The following is a 23,004-nucleotide window of genomic DNA, read 5'->3' as shown; positions in this document are numbered from 1 at the left end:
CAGGAATGAGGACTAATGAACAATGTTCTCCTGTAATTTAAAAGTAGTTCAGTTTCCTTTCTTTTAATGGCATAATCTAGTGAGCACTATATCATATTTATTGCAGTGTTGTTTGATCTGATAGGTAACATACAGGCATAAACCTCGTGTGTGTGTATAAGGTAATGTAAGGTAATAAAAATGTAAAGTCTCACAATCTCCAAACGCTGATAGACTTACAGGTGGCTTTATGTGGTGAGTGTGGCAAGTAAGCCACTTTAAAGGAGTACGAGTCTTCGTATTTCTGAAAAGTACATTGTTTTCTTTGTAAGTGTAAGATGTTTATTTGATGAGTTCTTTTTTATTATTGTTCAGCTGGAACTTAAGAAAAAATATGTGATTTAAATTCTTTTCTCAGGTATTAAGTCTTAGAGGTACTTATTTTAAGAAGTACGATGGACAACATGAAAAAAGTTGGCAGCAGCTCTTGCAGTGATGGATTTCTACTTAGAATGGGCCTCAATGATAACAAAGCTGGAATGCAAGATTTGGATAAAGAGAAAATCAATAAAATCATCATGGAAGCTACGAAGGTTGGTTTGATTACTTTTGTCCAGGTGCTTCATCTGTTGTCCTGTGTCATAAGGCCCTCTTCTTCCTTTACCTAAATTTTATCCCTCACACCTGTAAACGGAGGACATCTTGTAAGAATAAATGTATTTGTGAGGAGGTGGGGGAGGCACCTTAGAGTACCATAGGATACTGTTGGATTCCTCTACAGGAACATGGAGGAACACAACTGTCTGCATACATAAATATCACAGTGTTGTCCAGAGATAACTGTGAATGTTTCATCGTTCAGGCCTTATTTTCCCCTTTTCTGTTCCTTTTGCCTGCTCCATCATTTATCAGCCAAGCAGATCTACCTGTATTGGTCACCTTCCCATAACTGATGAAGCTCACGTAATGGAGTTTTTCTAGTACTTTCAGTAGAATTTTTTTTGTGCTTACTGCCTGTCTTCTTGACTGCCTTCTCAGAAATTGAGAGGTGGTCAGTACTGTGCAACTTTGTATCAAAGGTCCAGAGAGAACCGCACGAATCCACGAACCATTGAAATACTAGTCCTGTAGAATTATATGGGGATAACACTTTATTTGAGCAACTCTTGGTTTTAGTTGCAGAATTGTGTATTTCATTTGGTGTCTCTATGGCCCTAGGTTATGTGCTTGATAATCTGCTTATGAATTTTGTGTGAACTACTACTGCTCTGTGGCAAACTGCCTAGGCAGGTGGGCAGTGGAGGCAGAAAACACTGCAAAGAGCTCTTATTTGGCAAACTTTTTTTTTTGCTTGCATTTTCAATTTGATGATACCTTATGTGCTGTCAGGCTCCATTTTCATTAGAGGTTTCTTCTAGTTACTCTGTTCACTCTTTCTTGAAAATGTAACGCTTTGTCAGACGTATCCCTAATAATGGTATTTAGATGAATTATTTCATCAGTACAGTTACTGTTCCATTTCCTGGTATGAAACAGAATGAACTGTAAAACAGGCTTTCAAAACTGATACACAGGCATCTATGTAATAGAACATATTTCTGTCAAAAAAAAAAAGATAAGTATCAGATATAGCTTGAGAAATCTGAAAAGAAGCATTGATTCTTTTTATTAAGTCCTTTTAGTCTTTAATATCACACCTACAAACACTACCCACAACTGTATTACAAGATTTTACAGCATTTCAGTTGTGAAGTACTACAAGAGATGTAAAAAAACCCCACAGCTTAGTAACAATCTTAAATATTGGGTTGCTTCCCACACCAACATTTTGGTACTTACTTTTTTCAGTGAGTCTCAACAAATCATATTTAATTGCAGAGAGAAGAGATTATGAAAGGCATGCCTGATGCTGAAAGAAAACACACCCTAATTTCTTCTAATTAGAGATTTCTTCCTGGCAATGAGACATGACACATTACAGTCTTGCCATTCATCCTTTTCATCATTATTATAAAAGTGGATATTTTTGCTTTCTATTTAAGTGCCTGATTCTTATTTGACTATGGTTGCATTCTTGTCATCAGTGACAGTTTGGTAGTTAGAGGCTTTGAGCTGAAAGTTTGTTGACTTTTGCAGATTTTGTCAGGTGCTTCAGTAAAATAAATTGCCTCTTCCTGCAAATGTTCATTTTTTTGTAAGCTAAGCAGATGTTCAAGAAAAATATTTCCTGGGTTTGAATTTTCCTATTTTCTATTCCATTGTATGCTGTCTTTTCTTTGTTATGAGTTAGGAAGGGAAGTCACATTATATGTTCTCTATATGATTGTTCGCTTTTTCTGTTTTTATTGCACCTCCTTTTATTCATTCTTTTTCTTGAAGGAGCGGTTACATACTTGAGAGCAAGACAGCTTTTTTGTACCCATTTGCTATTCATTATCCTCTTCCAGATAGCTTCTAGTTCTGCAGTGACTTTCAAGATTAAGTGGTCAATACATACTCAACATTTTAAGTGGATTTGACTTTTACAGACTCATTATTTAGTTCCATGTAGTTGAAATTATATGGAAGTCTAGCAAAGTGCTAAAAGCAACTTAGAGTTTTATCCTTGTTATCTTGGAGGTATTGCGAAGAATGGTTTGACTTTTATCTACTATTTTGGATTTTTGTTGTCAAGTGTTAGAACAAGTAAACATTGTAAGTTCTCTAAATAGTCCCTCACACTCAGTATAGGGGATCTGAGAAGGATAAATATATTTGTGTTATTTGAGGAGAGAGTTGTAAAGCACCACTGGTCTCCTCTGTTTCATTTGTATGAAAATCCAAAGGATGCACAAGAAACCAATACTGTGTTTCACTTTTTCTGTATTTGAAGATCAAATGTCATTGTTTGTATGAAAAGAGAAACAAAAGCCTTAGTGTTTTTCCAATTTTCTTACAGGGTTCTAAGTTTTATGAAAATGAACTTAAAAAAGATCAACAAGTTAACCAACGAATTGAAAAAATGATGCAGCTAAAAGAGAAAATTACAACACAACAGCTCTTGAAAGCACAGCTGCAGGTACTAGTCTTGTAAAGGCTTTTTGGAGTAAATGGCAAATGACAAACATTTTGGTGTGTTCCAGTTTATTGCATTAAATTTGGGTGGTAAGCACAATGTTAACTACCATTTTTATGTTAGTCATGCAAGTACAAGTGCACAATGTTTTGATGATATAGTCTTAATAAAAACTTTGTGGAAGAATAGATTGTAAAATTCCTCTGAAATACTCTCTAAATAAGTAAAATGAAGCAAAGTAGTTCCTGTTCTTCTAAGTCTGATGAGTTTAAAGGGATATCGTTATGGTTTATTGTTAATAATTGTCATATCAGTCATGACTTTACTTTCTAGTTTTGTAATGTGTATATATTCGTGTTCAATGGCCTACAATGGGATGAGGGATCACAGTTGTCAACTGTCCTGGATATAATTTATTCCTGATTTATGTTAATTAATGAAAAAGTCATCGTGGCAAGAAATACAAGTATACTGAACTACAAGGACAAAGAACCTATTTTTCTTCTCAAATGCTAATGGTAGATATTAACATCCAAAGTATTACTGTGTTTGAAAGGTTGTTGAAAGAAAAGAACAGCACCAAGGTTGCACACTAAACATTCTTAGAAGCAATAGAATTAAAGTTGCTTGTAGGAGCTTAATTCCATTCCTTTTTCATTTGTACTGTGAGTCAATCTTTAATTATACAATTGCTTGCTGTTTTTTCCAATAGGATTCCTGCTTCATTCAGTGCACAGTGCAGACAGTGTTCATTGAGTGGGCAATTATTCAGTATTTACTGTTGTCCTCATTGTTCAGTGGGTGGCCCTGAGCTTTACTGATGTACACTAGTCTAATCCAGCTTTGAATGCAGATTTAGTGACTTCCTCATAGACTTTTCTATGTTGTACACCACATAGCGTGAATTCTTTAAATTATTCTTACAATACTCAACTTGTAGTTGAGGAGCTGAAGTGCATGAAGATTAAACACGTCCATTAATTTTTAATAACGTTGTGAGGATTATAGGTGCTGATCTTTGGTATACAACCTTTTTTTGTTCATTGTGGATTTACAGATCAGTTCTGTGAATTAGATGCCAGTGTCCAAATTTGCCCAGAAAAGCTTGCAATTACTGAGTACTTCTGCAAAAATGCCTCAGCTCTTTTTAGTTAATCTTTAACGTGGATCACTTCTGTCTCTGTCTGGTTTTGGGTTTGGTTTTTTTTGGTTTTTTTTTTAGTTTTCCAGGGTAGCTTTTAAGTCATTTAATTATGAAAAAATAATTCCATTTCCATCCTTCCTTCACCACAGAACTTTTAATTTTACAGAGAACAGTCTTTCTCATAAAATGAATGGCATGAGTGACACAGATCCGATAAAGTTAGTGTATGGTTATGTAATTAAAGAATATATAGCGCATATATTTAAAGCCAAAATTTGGAATTGCTTTGACTACCTTCATGCTGTCTTTTTTATGAACTTGATTCTTTACTCTTGCTGCATAGTTTTGTATGAAAATTGCTTTCTGCAGAAGAATGAAAAAGACCTGAGTTTCAAACTCCATGTTTGAAATCTTTATGCCATTTGTTCAGTTACTAGTTGTCTTTATTTCCAATGGAGTAACTGCTTAGTCAGCTGCCGTACTGCATGGGAACTGTCTTTATAGGTGGATAATGTGCACAGGTTTTTTTGCTGGCTAATTTTAGATTTTTGCTGTTATAAAAACATCTCAAAATCTTGGATTTTGTAGGTAATCCCTGGTTCATGATTGTTGTTGCTAACAACAATTTCTTCATCAGAAATTCTCTTTTGTGCTTGCCTTTCATATTAATTTATTCTATCTTGAATTTTTCTTTTCTTGTCCTGCATACCATCTGTCTTCTTTCCTTGTCTATGCAGCTAGAGCCCCCAGTCTCTTGGCCCAGCCAGTCTTTATTTGTCTGTGTCTGAAATCCTAAATGCCTCCTCCTTTTCCTGTCACTTTCCCACGGGCTACTCTTCCTCATGCCATTATCTCCACCTTTAGCTTTGCAAGGCTTGTTTGCCCTGCTTGATTTTCTCTTCGTGTGCTGTGAGTTGTTTAATCATCTTCTCTGGTCTGGATCTCCTCCCGTTCTTGGCAGGCCCTGGCCGCCCCGTGCCCAGGTCTGTGACGTCCGGAAGTAGAGCAGCGACTCTTTCACAGGCACCCCCTTGCTGTGGGGAAGGAGCTTGCGTGCCCTTGTGAGGTTGAGAGCTGTGCTGGTGGTGGCATATGCCTCTGGTAGGGTCTCCCAAGCCAGACAGGTCTCAACTGAAGGGTCAGACAAAGCGTGTCCACGGGCAGGATGGACTCACTAGCCTTCGGGCAACCATCCTAGGAGAAGGACAACTCTGACTCCAAACCTGGGCAGATGGAGCTCATTTAGCCTTGTAAGGCATCCATCATCTAAGAGAAGGATACTCTAACCAAACCTACGACCCGAGGACTTTGCTGTCACCGTCCAAGCTTGCTAGGCCCTGGCAGATGAACCTCAGGTGTAAAGGGTGGTTCCATGCATGCTGCACCTCACCTAAAAAATCCACCGCGCAGGCCCGAAGGGTGCACTCATCGCTTGCAGTGAGCGTGGGGAAAACCCTTCCTAAATCTTTATCGCGAAGCCAAGCCATGATGATGAGGTCTGGATATGGATATAGTCAGCTCTCATTATCTTTTCTTCTTCAATGTTGCTGTCTATTGAGTTCATTAACTCTTCTTTTTAGTACTGCCTTCTGATATACCATGAGAGAATTTGTCCTTCTAAAATTCGTAATGGGAGATACTCCAGAATTACAAGGTTATCTATGTGTCTATTTCTATGAATGCTGTAAGTTCTCATCTCCCTATCAGGGCTTGTTTGCAGGATGGTTAGAGGCTCAGACATGGTTTCCTAAGCTAGCAGTTGATGTAAATGCACCAAAGTAAAACTAACCAAACAATATTTCCTGGATCTGTTCCTTCGAAGGTCTTGCTGAAGGGCACTTACCACCATTGATTTTGCAAATACTAGGGATGAGAAGATTTGCAACTACTTTCTAAAAACTGCCATTTCTGTGTACGAGTATTTCTTCGGGGTTTTGATTTGTTGTTGTTTTTATCTCTTTAAGTAATCTTAAATGTGAAAGGTAGTTTCACGTTTTACTAATGAATGTTATTGTTGCTTTTTAAAGGAAATTATACACTAGTAGTATCATGTAATTCTTCATTTTTGACAACTGTTCTGTAACAGAGGTAGATTATCCTAACAACCTAGAATAGAATTGCTTGAAATTCAGCAGTAGTACTTGAAAAAGGATTCAGCTGCCACCAGATTTTCAAACTGGCAGATTTTATCCCAGATGTTTATTCTGTAAATAGTTAAAAGTTCTCTTAAAATGGTATCACTTTAATCTCTTCACCTCGTCAGATGCTTTTACAAATATAAATGATATTTTGAATAAACTTTTCTGTGTTACTTTAATGAAGTTATTTAAGATGGAAAACTTGTGTTTTGCATCATGGGATAGGAAAGAATGAGAGGTTACTCTTTAAACTGTCTAAAAGTCACTATAAGAAAAATTAAACTTCTAATTACAATTTGTACTTTATAGAGTTTTTTTTTCTCATCTGGCTTCGAAATAAAGAAAACATTGGTATGTCATTTTATCTTCCAAGGGAGATAGAAAACAGCTTTTAAAAACTTGTCAGCCTGGCTTGCCTTGAAAGAACTATTCCATAACTTTCCTTATCTTATCAAGGAAACATTTGTAGGTGCCCAGAATTTCCTGAGCACATCTGAGTGTGCTTTATTTTGACATACTACTTGTATCAGTTGCTTTTGCTGAAGAGAGATCTTTTTGTATTTCTGAGTAGTTTAATGTAATTTTACTTCATTCTTTAGATGCATGTGCTAGCTGATCAGTAAGTATGTTATGAATACAGTTGGGGAGAAAAAATTGAGAAGGATTTTGTTACAAATGTGACAGAGTACTACAGAAATTATTACAGAAGTAACTAGAGGAACAACTGACAATATTAATTAAGCAATTTGAATTTGAGAGTAACCTGAAAATTATCTGTATAGTTTAAAGCAAGCATGATTTTCGTGACTATGGTGTGACTTAAACCCTTGCTGAATTAGTAGTGTAAAGAAAATAATGGCAATTCCCCACTTTTTTGGTGTGGTTTTTCTTTTGTTTTGTTTTAATTTTTTTGTTTGTTTGTTTTTGTTTGGGTTTTTGGGGGGCTTTTTTGATGGTTGAATGTCTTTCCCCTTGTGCTTTTGTCTAAAACAAATTTTCTCAGCCTCAGGGCACATGCTGTGCTTTTCTGTATCTAATAGCCTAGTTTGAGGCCAAATTCTAGCCTTTCATCCCTCAAATTGGCTTGGAACAAAAGAGAGAAAAGACTTCGTAAATCATTACTCAACGATTTAATTAGAACATTCATAGCAGCTAGCCTTAGTTCAAATGTCTTCAGCTCCAAAGATGGGATTTTAGATAAGGTTTTTGTGGTTTTTATTAAGGGGAAAAAAGAGAGAAACTGTCTTCAAGTAACTGACACTGCATGAACGTGTTCCTCTCCAGGGCAATAAATCCACTGCAGTCAATCCAGAGACATTTCTGTAATGGTACCTTGATGTTATGAATGTGTGTGTGTCCCTGTGCTTGCAAGCAAAATGGAACTTGGAGTTATGCCTATCTGTTGGTTTTGTTTTTTTAATAACAGTAACAACCTTTTGTTTTGTAAATAGCGGTTAGTGTAGTCATTGGTGTGGTTAGATAATCACAATTCGATAGCAATTCCTTCTTTAATATTTTCTCTTCCACTTGTAGAATAAAGTGTAGTACTGCCAACATAGTCATTTTAAATCAGTAGACTTTAAAAATTCCCTGTTAAGTAATGCACTTGTGCTTTCTGGTGGCACTCGGAGTTCATAGTGGAACTCATTCATAGTTGAAAGATTTTAGAAACAAGCACATGATCTGCAAGGCTTTTGGTAAAAGAATGCAAGCCAATTAAGCACAATTAAAGTATTGCATGAAGAGGTTTGTGCGCTTGGCCTCTGCCTCACGACACCATGGAGCTGACTGAAGCAGGAGTACTGCTCACAGTCTCCTAGTAGATGATACATCTTTAACTCCTGGAATGAAATACGTTTTCTGTTTATGGGCTTTTCTTTAGAATTCACCTTGCACTTTTGCTAAAAATTCAGCCTTATATGATATGGATTCCTGTAACATTGAGGAATTTTATCAAGAGACTGACAGTAGCTTACTTACCAGGAAATGGAAAACCTATTCATTTGAGGCCTTATTTCTGACAAGATAAGATAGGTGGATCTTCCCTCTGACTTGTTTGTCTTCTCTTCACCTGTCTAATCAATTTTTCTGAACTCTGATAGCTTAATTGAGGAGTGTTGGAAATTCTCTAAAAGCATGTTTTTTTTTTTTTTTTTTTTTATAACTTGGTTCACAGTAGCTAAAACTGCATATTCCATGGTCTCACAAAGCTTCTGTCTGAATCAGATGATGTGTATATTTATTCTTTTTTCCCCACGTAGCTGGGGTTTTGTTGTTTGTTGTATTGGATTTTTTTTTCATTGGGGATTGGGTTTGGGGTTTTGGTTTTTTTTGGTTTTTTTGTTTGTTTTGTTTTTTTGTTTTTGTTTTTTGTTTTTGTTTGTTTGTTTTTGGTTTTTTTTGTTTTTTTTTAGTGTTTTTTGTTGTTGTTGGTTTTTGGGTTTTTTTTGTTTTTTTGTTTTTGTACTGTTTGCTGTAGCATTGTTCTTCCGGAAAACAGGTTTCTTCAGAAACTTAGTTGGGTGGGTTTTGGGGTTTTTTTGGTGCTGTTTTCGTGGGGTTTGGGTTTATTACTTTTTTTTTTTCATTATATGCCAGATGCATTTGAGTTTTTAAGATCATCTGTATTGTTGGACTTCTGCCAGGTTAATGGTTTTTCAATTATTGGTTTATTCTGTTCAGATAGACAGACTTGTGATGGAACTGGAGCAGAGCCGTAACCTTAGCAATACGATTGTACACATTGATATGGATGCCTTCTATGCAGCTGTGGAAATGAGAGACAATCCAGAGCTGAAGGAGAAGCCTATAGCAGTAGGATCGATGAGTATGTTGGTAAGGCTGAATGTCAAGCTAATCAATTACGTGAATCTAAAGCCTAATAGACCATACAATAGTACGGTACAATGTATTATAATATACAACGTATTACAATGTCATCATTACATAGAAAATTTTTGTAAGTGTGGGAAAAATAACAAAAATAATAGAGAAAATGTGTTCTTAGACTAGACCATGTAAACTGGATTTTATTTTTTCAGTCAAAAGTACTGATGAAAGTTCAAAGGATGTAAACAGATTGAAAGGCAGTGGGTGGGAGGAATACATATAAGCTCTAAGCCTTGTCACTCTTTTCTGCATGGAGATATATGATTAGGACTTGACTATTTAACACTACACTTCAAGAAAAACTGGTTTACTAAACACTAAACTTATTTAATCTCTCCTAAGTCCACCTCAAACTACCATGCTAGGAGATTCGGTGTACGTGCAGCCATGCCTGGATTTATTGCTAAAAAGCTATGTCCGCATCTAACTATAGTACCATTAAACTTTGAAAAATACGGCAAAGTGAGTAAAGAGGTAAGTCTGAAAGTGTTCTCTAATCAAAAGTCAATGTACTTGGTTTTAGACTCTACCAATACATAGGTTTTAGATAATGTGCGAAGTGGTAGTTTAAATAGTAAACTCTTCAGTGATGTGGCTTTGATCACAAGTTAAACAAAACATTGGTGCTTTTGGGCAAGAAGATGAAAAAGCATTACATTCACCCACCTTGCCATTTTAATAAAGTCAGTAATGATGCTGATAGAGATTTTCAGAACTGTGTATGAGCTACTGATACCACCTGAGCCTTATTATGCTTAAAACTTAAAAACCATGGAGCATAATCTAATTACTGGGAAGCTGCAAGTACATAGAATATCTAGAGATAATAATTTCATACAGTTCATAATTTTGAATGCTAATTCCTGGAGAGAGAAACAAAGAGCATTAGTGAGTTCTAAATGCAAATCCTTTTTAAAAGAAGGGACTTGAAATAAAAAGCAACAAATTAGGGAGAAAAGAAATCACGTTTTGCTTTAGCGGAAGTAATTTTACTTAGTGCTGGGAGAAATACTTGGGATACCCAAAATCCTATTTAAAAAAAAAGGGGGTGGGGGGATGGGGAGAAAAGAAAAAGATTGTGCCAAGAATTATTTATTTTTATCAAGCCTCAATCTTTTCACATAAAAAACATAAGCTAACTACTAATTTGGATCTTTATTGATTTTTCTCACTAGTAAAGAACCGTGAGTGTTATAGATTGGATTTGAACTTGTTAAGCATCTTAGATTTCATGATATACATGTCATTATACATGTCATTTGTTGTTTGAAGTATAGTATTAAAGATTCAGATTGATTTGTTTTTTCATTTATGTTTTTCTCTTAGGATTTAGATTGAAAATATTTGCATTTATTTCATTTTGTCTTTACAAGTTGAGCAGTGAATCCTACCCTTAACAGTTCGGAAAGATGAGATGCATGTGAACGGATGTTGTGATAACTAATAATTTGACCAAAACTTTTAGGGAGAACATGACACAGTGAAATTTTCCTACTTGTTTAAAAAAAAAAAGAAAAGGGTGGAGGGGCAAGAGGAGGAAAAGAGATTTTAAAAAAGAGATTTTATTTTGACCGTTCCATTTATTCATTTATTTTCATGTTGCCTTTTGTGAAGATACACTTGCCACTAAAAATTTTTCTAACATGTTTTGTCTATGGCATTAACCAGTGCTCTAAAGCATTGACTATAACTTTGGTTAAATGTAATTTAAAACTTAGGTGTTTGGTTTTTTGGTGTTTTTAACATTTGCTTATGTGATGTCTAACATACAGTGCTTAGAAAGGTCCATGAGCTCTGTGCTTCGCCAGAGTTTCCAGGTCCCCAGGGTTTTATTCAGATGGTTACTGGTCTGTGAACCTAGTGCCTGTGGAGTCCTTGCACACTGGTCTTAATGTCCTCTGCAGTAAAATACACTGCTCAAAATCCATGTAGTGCTCACTAATGATATCTTGTTACCTTTGAGAAAAAGTACTATAGTTTTACAGTATCAGTAATTTGTTCTATATATATCTTTAGTATTGATTGTTCATCATAAAGTTTCAAAGTACATTTGTTCACCTCATAATTATATGTCAAGGTCTGCTCTTTCAGCAAAAAGGCTTTAAAGTTTCGCTCTGTGTTTATCAAGGTTAGAGAAATACTGACCGAATACGATCCCAACTTTATGCCTATGGGCCTAGATGAAGCCTACTTGAACATAACAGAGCATTTGGAGGAAAGGCTGAACTGGTCTGAGGATAAGAGAAGATTCTTTTATAACACAGAAAGCACTGCCAAAAAGGGTACGCAAATTACTTTCTTTTCATGCAGTCACCTGACACTGAGGGGACAGAAGGTTTCTTTCAAGGATCTGTGGCAGAATGAGAGCACTAAACTGTAGTTACAATTAAAGCTTTATTTTCTTAATAAGATATTATGATTAACGTAGCATGGAATTTATTAGAACGGCACAGGATTTCGCCAAGCAACATCAGTGTAGTAAAATTTATACGTAATGCGGAATTTATAGTGCAACAACTTATTTCTGATCACCTGGACCCTTTGCAGATCCGTGTCAGATCTTAATACGTGGTTTGCTGTATCAACGTAACAATCATAGTCTAGACTCAAGCCATATAAAAGAGTACAAGTTGCTCCCTCATCCCTTGGAGAAAGCAGAAGACAGTGGAGGTGTCCCTGGCCACTGCGGGGGTCCCGGTCTCACTGTCCAGCAGCAGTTCTGGTCCCAGGTCCCCCTTAGGACTTGCAGCTGTGTGGCTCTACGGATGGTGCTCTGGCTGCTGTAATGCTTCCACATTCTGTGGTGGGGTTGTCAACAGCACTGGTCAGCTGGATGTCTGGAACCATCAAGGTCGGCAAGAGAGGGAGTAATCGGCCTGGTACCCAGGAACCTTGAGGCTGGTAGGGTGGGGAAGAAGAAATAAATTACTGTTCTAAAAGATATTTGTGTTTTGCAGAGATGTTTCCTAAAATATTATAGTGAGATCTGTACATCAGAAACATGAGAAATAGTCTGCAAGGACAGTGTGCATAAGCTCCAGTTTAAATGATTATTTTACAAGACTAAAAATGTATAAAGTAATGAGCACTTGAAGAGTTACAGTAATGCTTAAGTTGTGACTGGAATTTACTTGGTTCTAGAAGATGGGGTTGGAATCACAAGCACAATAGGGAATAATAAAAAAGAAGTCATACAAATGACTGATGCACGAACCAGAACATTTATATTATCAGTATTTGATATTGACACTACATGACTGCAGCTGAAAACAAGAATCTCACCGATCTTCTCTAGAAGCAGATATTGCAGAACCCTAATTTTCTTCACACAATAGTGAAAAAACTTCTGCAAAAGATTTTAATTTCCACAAAAAGGGAGCACCTGGCCGTTACTCTGATAGGAAACAACAATAGTGCCAAAATTTTGATGTTTTTCTGGTGCTACAGCCACAAGTCATTAAAACTTGTTGCTTTTCTTGAAGTTATGTCTAGTCTCCTAGCCAATTCTTCCAATCTCAGACAAACTCAAATTATGTTAAGAACAAAGCAGTTATTACTCCCCTTTCTTCAAACAAAAAAGCAATGCAATTGCTTTGGCTAAATATTTTTTTCCCCAAACAGGAAAAAAAAAAACCAACCCTGCCAATGAACTCTCTTCAGCCACTGCACAAGGAAATCAGAGTATATATTTTATACAGATGTATTAATACTTTGTGTTTCTATCATAGATAAAGATGGTATAAATAAATCTGCCAAATTTAATGAAGGTGGATACTCTTCTTCACCGGTACTGTTTGAAGACAACACACCTCTGACGGATGAGCTCCCTGAACAAATTGCTCCATCAGTGGAAAATTCGGTTGTCTTTGGAACTTCTGCAGAGGAAGTTGTGAAGGAAATTCGCTTTAGGATTGAGCAGAAAACTCAACTTACTGCTAGTGCAGGTATTCAGACACATATGAATAATAATAATAATGCTTTGTATTTCACAATGTCATCTTCTCTAATCTCAGAGGGCATTAAGAAATTAGCATTGCCATAGCATTCTTGAGCTGCAAAGAAATATAGTCACTTTGCAAGTCTGCAAAGACTGTGACTTTCGAAGTGTTTCAAGGGATGTTACGGCTATTGAAGCCACTCTTGGTTTTTTCTTTGTTGCTTGGGTTGGGTCTTGTTTGTTTGTTTGTTTTTTAATCATAGAAACAGTTATATTATCTTTTTACTTCTTGAAATGTAAGTAGAGTGGGAGAATGACCAGTGTGCTCAGGAGCTAATCCTAGGACTGGTAGCTGTTGTTTTAGTGCTTCATGTAAATTGTTTTTGTAAGCCAGTGGTCATAGTGAAATCTGTCACTGGATGCTAAATTGCTGTTAGTTTGAATAGCAGATCTATGTTGTTAAGTATTTCTAACAGTTCTCCACACTGTTCCATGCTCGAGGCAATATCAAAATTAATTAAAGTTAGTTCTCAGTGAAGTAAATATGTGTTGAAGTTAAACTATTCGCTAGCTTTTTAATGTCTACCATTCAGGTTTTATGTCTTTTGACTTCAGGCAACCTACCTGTAAGTCTCAACTGTTTTGATAATAATCTGGATTAGGTCACTAAAAAAAAGTTATGTCCCTAGCCACATAGCTTGGCTGACATCCAAACTGCCTTGTGAACCAAGTCACTGAGGCATCGCAGAGTGCCGAGCTTTATGTAGCAGATGCAGAGGGCCAGGAAATTGTTGAAATAAGCAGAGGTGAAGGAACAGCTAGTAGAAAAGAAGCAGCAGGATATGTCATGAGTGGTAGCAAAACAGTTAATTTTTTTCTACTAAAATTTTGTCTTCCTGAGGATAAGTTAGTATTTGGAAAACAGACATAGCTTTTGTAAGCGTGTCAGGGATTTTAAGCTCAAAAAAGAAAAACATTTAGAAGGCTAATTGAGAAAATACAATAATCAATAATGAATAGAATTACTTCTACCATCTTGAATACCTTATATCAGTGTGCCAATCAAAATTTAGACCATTAGGGCTGTAGCACAGAATAATTCTCATTTTCTTGCTAAACTGATTTCAGAGTTCTTTTGTAAAAACAGTTACTTTGATGAAAAGAGCAATCCCTCCTCATTCCTGCCAGTGTCAGTGAAAAAAATATATATATTTCTAAATGACTACATAGCAGTGGTAGCCCACAAAATACTTCAATTTGGCGAATTTTGTCAAAATTAATTTAGTCTTTTTGCTGAAATACAAGGAAGAAATATCTTCTTTTCATTAAGAGTTCATTATAACTGCAGTTGTAAACATTTCCTTTTGTCTTACCATAATTACCATCATAAAATTGTTTAATCATGTAGCTGATGTTATTTTTAAACACTTGGTATATAACCCCTCATGACTGATTAGTGCATATTGTGTTCCCCTGAGTCTCTTAAAATAGTAAGTACGCTTTATCTGGTTTGTCCATTGTATTTAATCTACTCCATGTATTTACATTCTCACGTGCCTGTTGTAAGATGGTTTTTGCATAATTGTAACAAATCTGGTTATCAATTATTGTCATTCTCTTGCTTGTGTTTTGTCTTTGCCAAATGTGTAGGCCTTTTAAATATTGTTTTTTTGAATATTGGACAGTATTTTAAACATTGTCTTTCTTTTTTAAAAATATGGGGGTTTTGTTTGTTTTTAAGGAATAGCGCCAAATACAATGTTAGCAAAAATGTGCAGTGATCGTAATAAACCTAATGGGCAATGCAGAATTGCTCCTGAGAGACAAGCAGTGCTAGACTTCCTGAAAGATTTGCCCATTAGAAAGGTAAGAGTTTCAATCATGTATGTTTCTTATATTCCTAAAGCAAAATTTCTGCTGTACAAATACACTTTTCTAGGTAACCTTCCCAGTTGTGTTTGATTTAAATTGTTCTTGGTGTTGGACCTACCAATGGAAAGTTCCTAACATGATGGTACTTACTCTTTTTCAGGTGCCAGGCATAGGAAAAGTGACAGAGAAGATGTTAAAAGCCCTTGGAATTGTGACTTGCTCAGAACTTTACCAGCAGAGGGCACTGCTTTCTCTTCTTTTTTCAGAAGCATCTTGGCGTCATTTCTTGGATATTTCCCTTGGTTTGGGTTCAACACGTTTGGAGAAGTATGTTTTGGGGTTTTTTATCCTGTGTATACGTTTTTCTGAATTTTTCCTTGTGTGTGTTACTTACTCTACATTTTAAGACATTGTATTGACAAACAAATATTATGAAAATTTGGCTTGTTTAATATATTTTTAAAGATCTCTGAAACCTGTTATTTTTACACTTATGCCTGATAGACAAAACAGCCAAACCTTAGAGGAAAAGGTTGCACAGTGTGTCTAATAAATGAAATCCAAAGAGTCTGTCAGAGAAGTGCAAAAGTGTGTATTAAGAAATCAAGTCAGTATCATTTAGGATAACCTCATAATTACTTAAATAGCTAAAGAGAAATTAATTATCCCAAGTAGAGGTGTTCAGTGTTGTTTCTTCTATAAAAACAATATACCTACAGTGGTTTCTATTATTATCTGATTGTAATGAAAATTATATTACTATCTGATCTTGTGGTAAATTGTCACAGTTTTAATGAAAGTAATTGATGCTTCTGTGTCTCCTATCATGTTCATGTACATATTTGTAATATCAACCAGTGACTTGTTGGAATATAACTGAAAATTTTTATATCCTTCATATCTGTTTGTTTAAGGCTCATACTACTTTAATGTATTTATCCTCCTGCTTAGGAGGGGAGGAAATCAATTCTTACTAGTGAATACTTTCAATAATATGCGCCCTTTCTAAGCCTGTCCTGAATACAAACAGGGAACAATTTTTCTTAAAAAAAAAAAAAAAACAACTAACCATACCGTTTTGCTGTTTGTGTCTTAAAGAGTCTTAATTTAGGATCAAGTCCTGTCTTTTAAATATTCCTTCTTTAAATATCCTTCTGAAAGTGTGGCAATTCTATTTAAAAATGCTTGTTCCAAAGTGTTATGTGCTTCAGAAAGACTTAATCTGTATTTCTTTAACTTCTCTGACATTAATAACTCTTCCATTCTTTCCATTTGACTACAAAATAATACTTAGAGTTAGCAGTTTGTAGACCAGTAATTTGCCAGAACATATCTTTGTGTTGGTTTGGTTTCTTTCCTCTTCAGCAGTATGTAGAAGATGTGAAACAATATATGCAGTAAGGCTGACTTTGTGAACGTGATGATAAAAAAATAAAATGCAGTTTTCCAATTATTTCTTTCTGTTAAGATAGTGCAACCTCAAATGCTTCTTTAATAATTGGTGCACTCTCTCCCCTTACCCTGTTTAGGTGTTGTACAATCTGGGAAATGACCCAGTACATTGAAACAAGAAAAAAAGCAGCCATAAAACATAGTCTTAAAAGGTGACAGGTAGAAAGGGACATCATCAGCTAAGGAGGACAAGGTTGTCTAAGCTGTTTGTTTCTTGGCTTTGTTTTTAATAGCACTAACGTGATTTCAGTGATTTTAGTGTGGAGAAAGGAAGCCCTTGACATACCAACACCTGACCCCTCAGTAAATGGTTCGTCTTGTGGTCATTGTCTTTGACCAGCTTCTTCTAGGAAGATCTGAGGATACCTAGTTTGCTATTTTCAGTACTTACAGACATAAGAAGGACCTCAAAAGAGAATGCTCTGAGGAACTCCTTATGTGAAGAAGAGTTGTTAAAGGCTGCTCAATTAAAACCAAAAAGAAAAAACCAACCAAACAAAAAACGCCTTAACACATTATGTTTAATATGGGCAATAATTCAGAGAGAAAGCAAACTATTCCCTCACATAAATGAATATTCAAATATATGTAGTATGTTCAGAATTTTAATAGCAGTGCTTCACGGTTATAGCTAGGTGAGACAGCATAGGATTTGTAGTTAGTTTTGTTTTTAAATAAGACTCCTAATATGAGAGAGGAGTTTTGTTGGATTTTTTTTTTTACAGACTGTATTTTTATTGACATCCATGGCTGATATATGTCTTTACTTCAACTACAGTAGTTTAAATTTAAAAAAAAAAATAATTCTCCATTTTACACTGGCTTAAGCTTGATGTACAATATTTGTAGAAAAAGTTAACATCCAGATTTTATAGAAGAGACTGTTGCTAGTTATTGAAACATGATTGGGTGACTCAGAGTTTATTGAAAAGATAACTGTTCTAGGTAAAATGAGTACAATAAATTGTTTTTCTTTTTAAAGGGATGGAGAAAGAAAAAGTATGAGCACTGAGAGGTATGTCTAGTTAATGTTGAAAGAAATGACATTGATCACTAAACCTACTTAATGCCAAGTTTTCATAGTCATGTAATTTTATGGTGCATTTATGTGTCTGTTATATATGTGTGTTTGTGTGTTATAAAACTGCATATACAACAAGTTCACTAAAGAGATTCAAGCTTTCATTTTTTTTCCTTGGCTTCAGAATAATATGGAGCTACTTCTGTCAGTTTGGATGTTGTCTTTTCTAATCATCTGATTCTCCTAATGCCTTTAACGTACCTAAGTGGTCTTTAAGCTATAGTATAGGGAAGAATTTTTTAATGTTCCAGTTTAATGTCAGTATCAACCTAGCAGACTGCTGTCACATGCATGGCAAGTATAGCATAAGGTAGAACTGCAAAGCAAACAATAATTTTGCATGCTTAACTAAAATTGATTAGATCAATTGATCAAAATAAATTTGGTTGATTGGCTTCCTAACTTTTAAAGTTTTTACCAGTGTGAAGTTCCTTAAGAAGGTGGTGTATGTAATTTCCAAAAGTCCTTCTTTTGGAAGGACTGCAAAGTATTTCCTTTCCAAAAGGAAATACTGCACAGAGAGTCTGTAGACCACCAAAATTATTATCCCCACTCTCACATGTTGTCTTTTCTTAGAAAGTAGAAGATCCTTATTCTTACTGAGGCTTAATAGTTGTGGGCAGCTTAAGTAAGCTGCATAAGGTTTGGTACCACCAGAGCTGAGAAATTTATGGTTGTGTTCTTGTGCTGGTTTGAGGCAAACAATCTGGGTGGCCTATTAATACGTAAATGGTTTTAGACTAGTGACATTGATGGTCTGCTGAAGTCATGTAACAATTTTATATGGGGCGAAGAGAAAAGGCCTGAAAATAGCATTCTCTCTATCCTGCTTCTTCCGAAGTTAGGAAGCTTACAGCTTCCCGGTTACTGCAGCATTGCAGTGCCGTAAATGACTGCAGCATTGCCAGAATCACATGAGTTATTCCTTGGATAATGTCACAGGACCCACCATAAGATAATAATCCTGTTACGTTGTCAGCATGCAAATGTTCTTAAGGGAATGCGAATCATAACAGAGGATGACTTTTCAATACAATGAGGGAAATCTCAATATACCTTAAGATTTGATATCCATTGTAGCTATAGGTACTTTATACTCATAAATAAAAACCCTGGCATGAAACAGCGGATCTGTGAGACCTTTCCAAAAGCATCTGGTGGCTGTAAGTTCTGCTTTTCCCTTCTCTTGGACCCAGTACTAACTGAAGGTTGCCTTTCCACTTATGCTATTACTAAAAAGCAGATGCACAACAAAAAAATAATACTGTAATTCCCCTGCTAAGAAGCTTTAGGAAAGGCAATTAGCAACTTTTTTGGCAGAAAGGTAGTTTTTCCTCCTCTGAGGCTAGACATAATTATGCTAGCTGGCATCTGTTTATTAGCATCTGCATTATTTATTTCTGACACTTGGCTCTGGATGTTGACTTTCTAATCCTTTGTTTCTTCTGATGTTACACAGCACTGTACAAAGAAGATTAACTACAAATAACTTGGCTGGGTCCATGAATTCGGTTGTTATTAGTATCCTCTCTTGCAAATATAAAACAATGATCTCAAATCTGATAGATTTTCAAATAGTGCATAAAAAATTGAAAGACAAATTATTTCATTATTTGAAGGGCTTTGCAGACATTTTGAAACACATGAATATGCACAAATCTAACAGTATGAGATTTCTGTTAATTTTTCCTTGAGTTAAACACTGAAACCTATACAACCTTCCTCTGATGTAGTTTTAACTGTACAAAAAATACCTTTAGATGGCAACCACCGAACAAATTTTAGCATTCATACTGAAAAAAATCGTATCTTTATTTTAGAACATTCAGTGAAATAAACAGAGCAGAAGAACAATACAGCTTGTGTCGAGAACTCTGCAGAGACCTTTCTCAAGAGCTACAGAAAGAGGGACTTAAGGTATTTATACTATTGTCTGTTTACTTGCAAAAAGACAGCACTTTGCACTCAAACTTACTACATGCAGCATTAGTATGAATACTTTTTAAAGAGACTGCATGATATGATGCTGCTCAGCAAGTCTGCATTCTTTAGCAAATGGTTGGAATGATTTAGGCAGCATTTTAATATTATTCAGGTAGCTATCTAATAATACACTTGGAAAAAATAAATTAACAGTTATTTAGGATATAAACATTATATGCTACAACCAGTGTTTGTAAGCAAATAATAAAGCTGATTGACTGTGAGCTTTGCTTTGGTCAATCATGTAATATTGATGTATCTAAAACAGTGTGTTTCTCTCCCACATTTGTTCAGGGTCCAGTAAATAGAGTATGTAGTTTAAGAAGTTCACATATCCCAAATTTTGCTGACCAGTTAGTCATACCATTCAGTGATATGAATGGTAGGAACCGTCCCTGTGTTCCTTCTCTCCAAATGTCTGTTATCTGGAAAGAACGGTTCATATTTTCTATGAAGATCTTTATGGTAAAGCAACAAATAACAGTCAAGATATAGAAGAATTGTGATTAGTCTTCTTCAGCCATAAAACATAGTCTTGAAAGATGACAGGTAGAAAAGGAAATCATCAGCTAAGGAGGACAAAGGGATAAACTTACAGAGGCACCAGAACAGAAGGAGTGCCATTTATTTACATTTGAATGGACACACTGAATCACACAAGTGGTTCGAAAGATGTTGTGAGGGGAATACCTCTGCCAAACACAGATTGCTCTGTGTGGCTCTGATAGCACCACATGCAGGAGGAAGGAAGTTTTCAGTGAATCCTTAACTGGATATCACTTAAACATCCGTAGCAGTTTTCCCAGCAAAGTTAGAATATCTGGCAGTGAAAGTTTCCAAGTGAGAGAATAATTTTTTGTAGATAGGGTAGAAGTTGTGACTGTAGTCAGAGCATGAAATCTGTTGAACATGCACTGGTGGCAGATGGTCTCCTGGAAAACATATCCCAATGACCCAGTTCAGAGAATTCGACTTAAGCAGCAGTTCAGGAGCAAGTGCAGAATCTCGTAAATTCTTGGCAGTGCCTTGCTGTACACAGATAAGGACAGTCTTGACTGTGGCTTTGGGACCTTTATATAGATGCTACATAATAATTATTTGTATGCTGTATATGCTTAATCTTTTCCTTTTTTTTTTCTACTTTTTCCTTTTTTTTTTCTTTTTTTTTCTTTTTTGTCTAGGGTAAAACTGTTACCTTGAAGCTAAAGAATGTTAACTTCGAAGTAAAAACAAGAGCTTCAACTGTGCTGTCTTCTGTTTCTACTGAGGAAGAAATATTTGCTGTTGCTAAAGAATTGTTAGGAACAGAGATTGATAGTGTTGCTCCTCACCCTTTACGGATAAGACTTATGGGTAACGTATTTCAAATGCATTCTTTTCAGTGTTAAATCTTATAGTGTATCAAAGTAATAGACTGTGCTCTAATGTAAAATCAGTATAAATTGATTTATTCTTTCTCTGTTACCCTGGTAGTTTTTGCAAAAGTGAAACAGGTTGGAGTGCTGAATGTTTTACTAATTGAGAATACTGAATACTCAGAAGTATTTTACTAATTGAGATTGTACTTTTCCTACCATGTGTTAGCTCTGGAACAACATACGCATCGGCATGAGAGTAGAATCTTAACGCATAGCAGTGCTTAATTTTGCTGCCTTAGAAGAGCTTTTAAATCTGCTTTGCACCACAGCAACAGGTAGTTTCTGTCCATAACCTCTTTTAGAAAGAAATTCTATAAATAAAAGTGGTTACAGGTTTGAAGATGCTATGTTCTGCAAGAATTTGAAAATTTCTGTCACATGTAAATTCTGTGGTTTGATTCTAAGACCTGTGTGTTTCAGATGCTTATGCATACTGCTTGAAACACTCAGTGATGCTTACTGGTCTACAGTATTAGAATGCACTGAAGAAAATATTATTTTGGTGGGGAACTTCATGCAAAACTCTTTCAGACTGAATTCTGTGTAACTATATTAAGTTTATAGCCTCATATCATGACGCAATCAGTTAAAACTTCGTGGATATTGAAATTAATAATATGGTTGAGCAAGTGTTCAGATCTGATAAAATTGCATGGTCCTTGTGAGCCAGTGTTAGCATTTGCAGGTAGTATAGCCTCTCTTTAGAGATAAAATGCACTTTTACGGAGTGAATGTGTTCCTCAGAAAGTGTTAACTAAGAATTCATGTCAAGTTTTAATAAAATCGGTATTTTAAGTTTGTTTTTCATCATTAGGTGTACGAGTATCAGGATTTCTAAGTGAAGAAGAGAAGAAATACCAACAAAAAACCATTACAAATTTCTTAAAATCAGGAAAAGAAATTGGTTTTCTTAGGCTTCAGCCAGGAAAGTCCAACCAAGACTATTTCACAAAAAATTCAGAATCATCTCCTAGAGGGAGTTTTTTTGATAAAAAACGAGCTGCAAGGCAACTAAACAGTGAGAATCTTTCTCCAAATGAAACTGTAGAGAAGCAACTCTCTCATGGTAGGAAGTCATCATCAAATTTTGTGGAAGAAACAAGAAAAGTCACAGACTTACAGAATTCTAATGTGTGTACAATCTTCACCTGCCCTGTTTGCTTTGAGGAGCAAAGTAACAATAATTTGGAAGAGCTTAACAGACATATTGATGAGTGCCTCAATGGGTCTCTTGTTAAAGATACCATGGAAATATCCAAGAATCTTAATTCAAGAGAAAATACACTCAATTTTCTTCCACAATTTAAAAATGAAAAGGTTGATGAATGTCAAAGAAATAAAACAGATCAGTTAGCAGAAACAGACCACTCCGCAAGTACATCTGACAACTCTATTAGCAATAGCACAGAAAAATTTACTCAGATGGGATCTGCTAAACTTCACAGAGAAAGAGAGCCTAGCAATCTCAGCGATATTGCTAGAAACATGTGTATGAAACAGTGTCTCTTCCCCAAAAGAATTTCACAAGACGACGACCATTTTAAAAAGACTAAATATACAGAAGAAACTAGTTCATCCCGTTTCTTTGAAGACAAAGAAGAGAATGTTTTGATTTGCCCAGTTTGTAACTCAGAACAGAAAACTACCAGTCTTGTATCATTTAACAGACATGTGGATGTCTGCTTAAATAAAGGCCTTATCCAGGAGCTGACCGAAAAAAATGATTTTTCCTCTAAGACTTACAATATGGAAAACTCAAACAGAGTTGGTGAGTGTGCTCAATAGGATATATCTGCTTATACAAATAAAATAATTTGGTAATGGTATACTTTGAACTTTTCAGGGCTTTGAAATTTTTGCTAAAAGTTCTATTGAGTAAGACCTGTGTAAGAGTGAACATTTTGTTTAAAAAATATCAGATCAGCTCTCATGACAAACTAAACTTGTGAACGTGATGGTAGTTACTTGGTGCATTCTCATTTGCCACAATGGTGACATAGGAATTACTGCTCCTTTCTGTAAATGGCATTTTTGCTGCCCCAAACTGTGTTCAGCA

At 35.6% G+C, this 23,004-nt stretch overlaps 1 protein-coding gene across 1 annotated transcript in view; it reads left to right on the top strand.

The window, feature by feature from the left end:
• The first annotated feature begins 434 nt into the window (after positions 1-434).
• POLK (polymerase (DNA directed) kappa) overlaps positions 435-23,004 on the top strand; it is a 23,670-nt gene continuing 1,100 nt past the window's right edge. The window contains exons 1-12 of the mRNA XM_010139027.1: positions 435-572; positions 2,918-3,037; positions 8,999-9,151; positions 9,548-9,679; positions 11,334-11,487; positions 12,934-13,149; positions 14,884-15,008; positions 15,175-15,341; positions 17,449-17,481; positions 19,368-19,464; positions 20,712-20,883; positions 21,763-22,716. Of these exons, the coding sequence (XP_010137329.1) occupies positions 435-572; positions 2,918-3,037; positions 8,999-9,151; positions 9,548-9,679; positions 11,334-11,487; positions 12,934-13,149; positions 14,884-15,008; positions 15,175-15,341; positions 17,449-17,481; positions 19,368-19,464; positions 20,712-20,883; positions 21,763-22,716 (2,461 nt within the window). The remainder of the gene's footprint in view (positions 573-2,917; positions 3,038-8,998; positions 9,152-9,547; positions 9,680-11,333; positions 11,488-12,933; positions 13,150-14,883; positions 15,009-15,174; positions 15,342-17,448; positions 17,482-19,367; positions 19,465-20,711; positions 20,884-21,762; positions 22,717-23,004) is intronic.

The sequence above is a fragment of the Buceros rhinoceros genome, unplaced genomic scaffold, assembly GCF_000710305.1.
Source record: "Buceros rhinoceros silvestris isolate BGI_N320 unplaced genomic scaffold, ASM71030v1 scaffold23256, whole genome shotgun sequence".
Taxonomy (NCBI): domain Eukaryota; kingdom Metazoa; phylum Chordata; class Aves; order Bucerotiformes; family Bucerotidae; genus Buceros; species Buceros rhinoceros.
The sequence above is the reverse complement of the archived record's forward strand: the minus strand, read 5'-3'. Positions and strand labels throughout refer to the sequence as shown.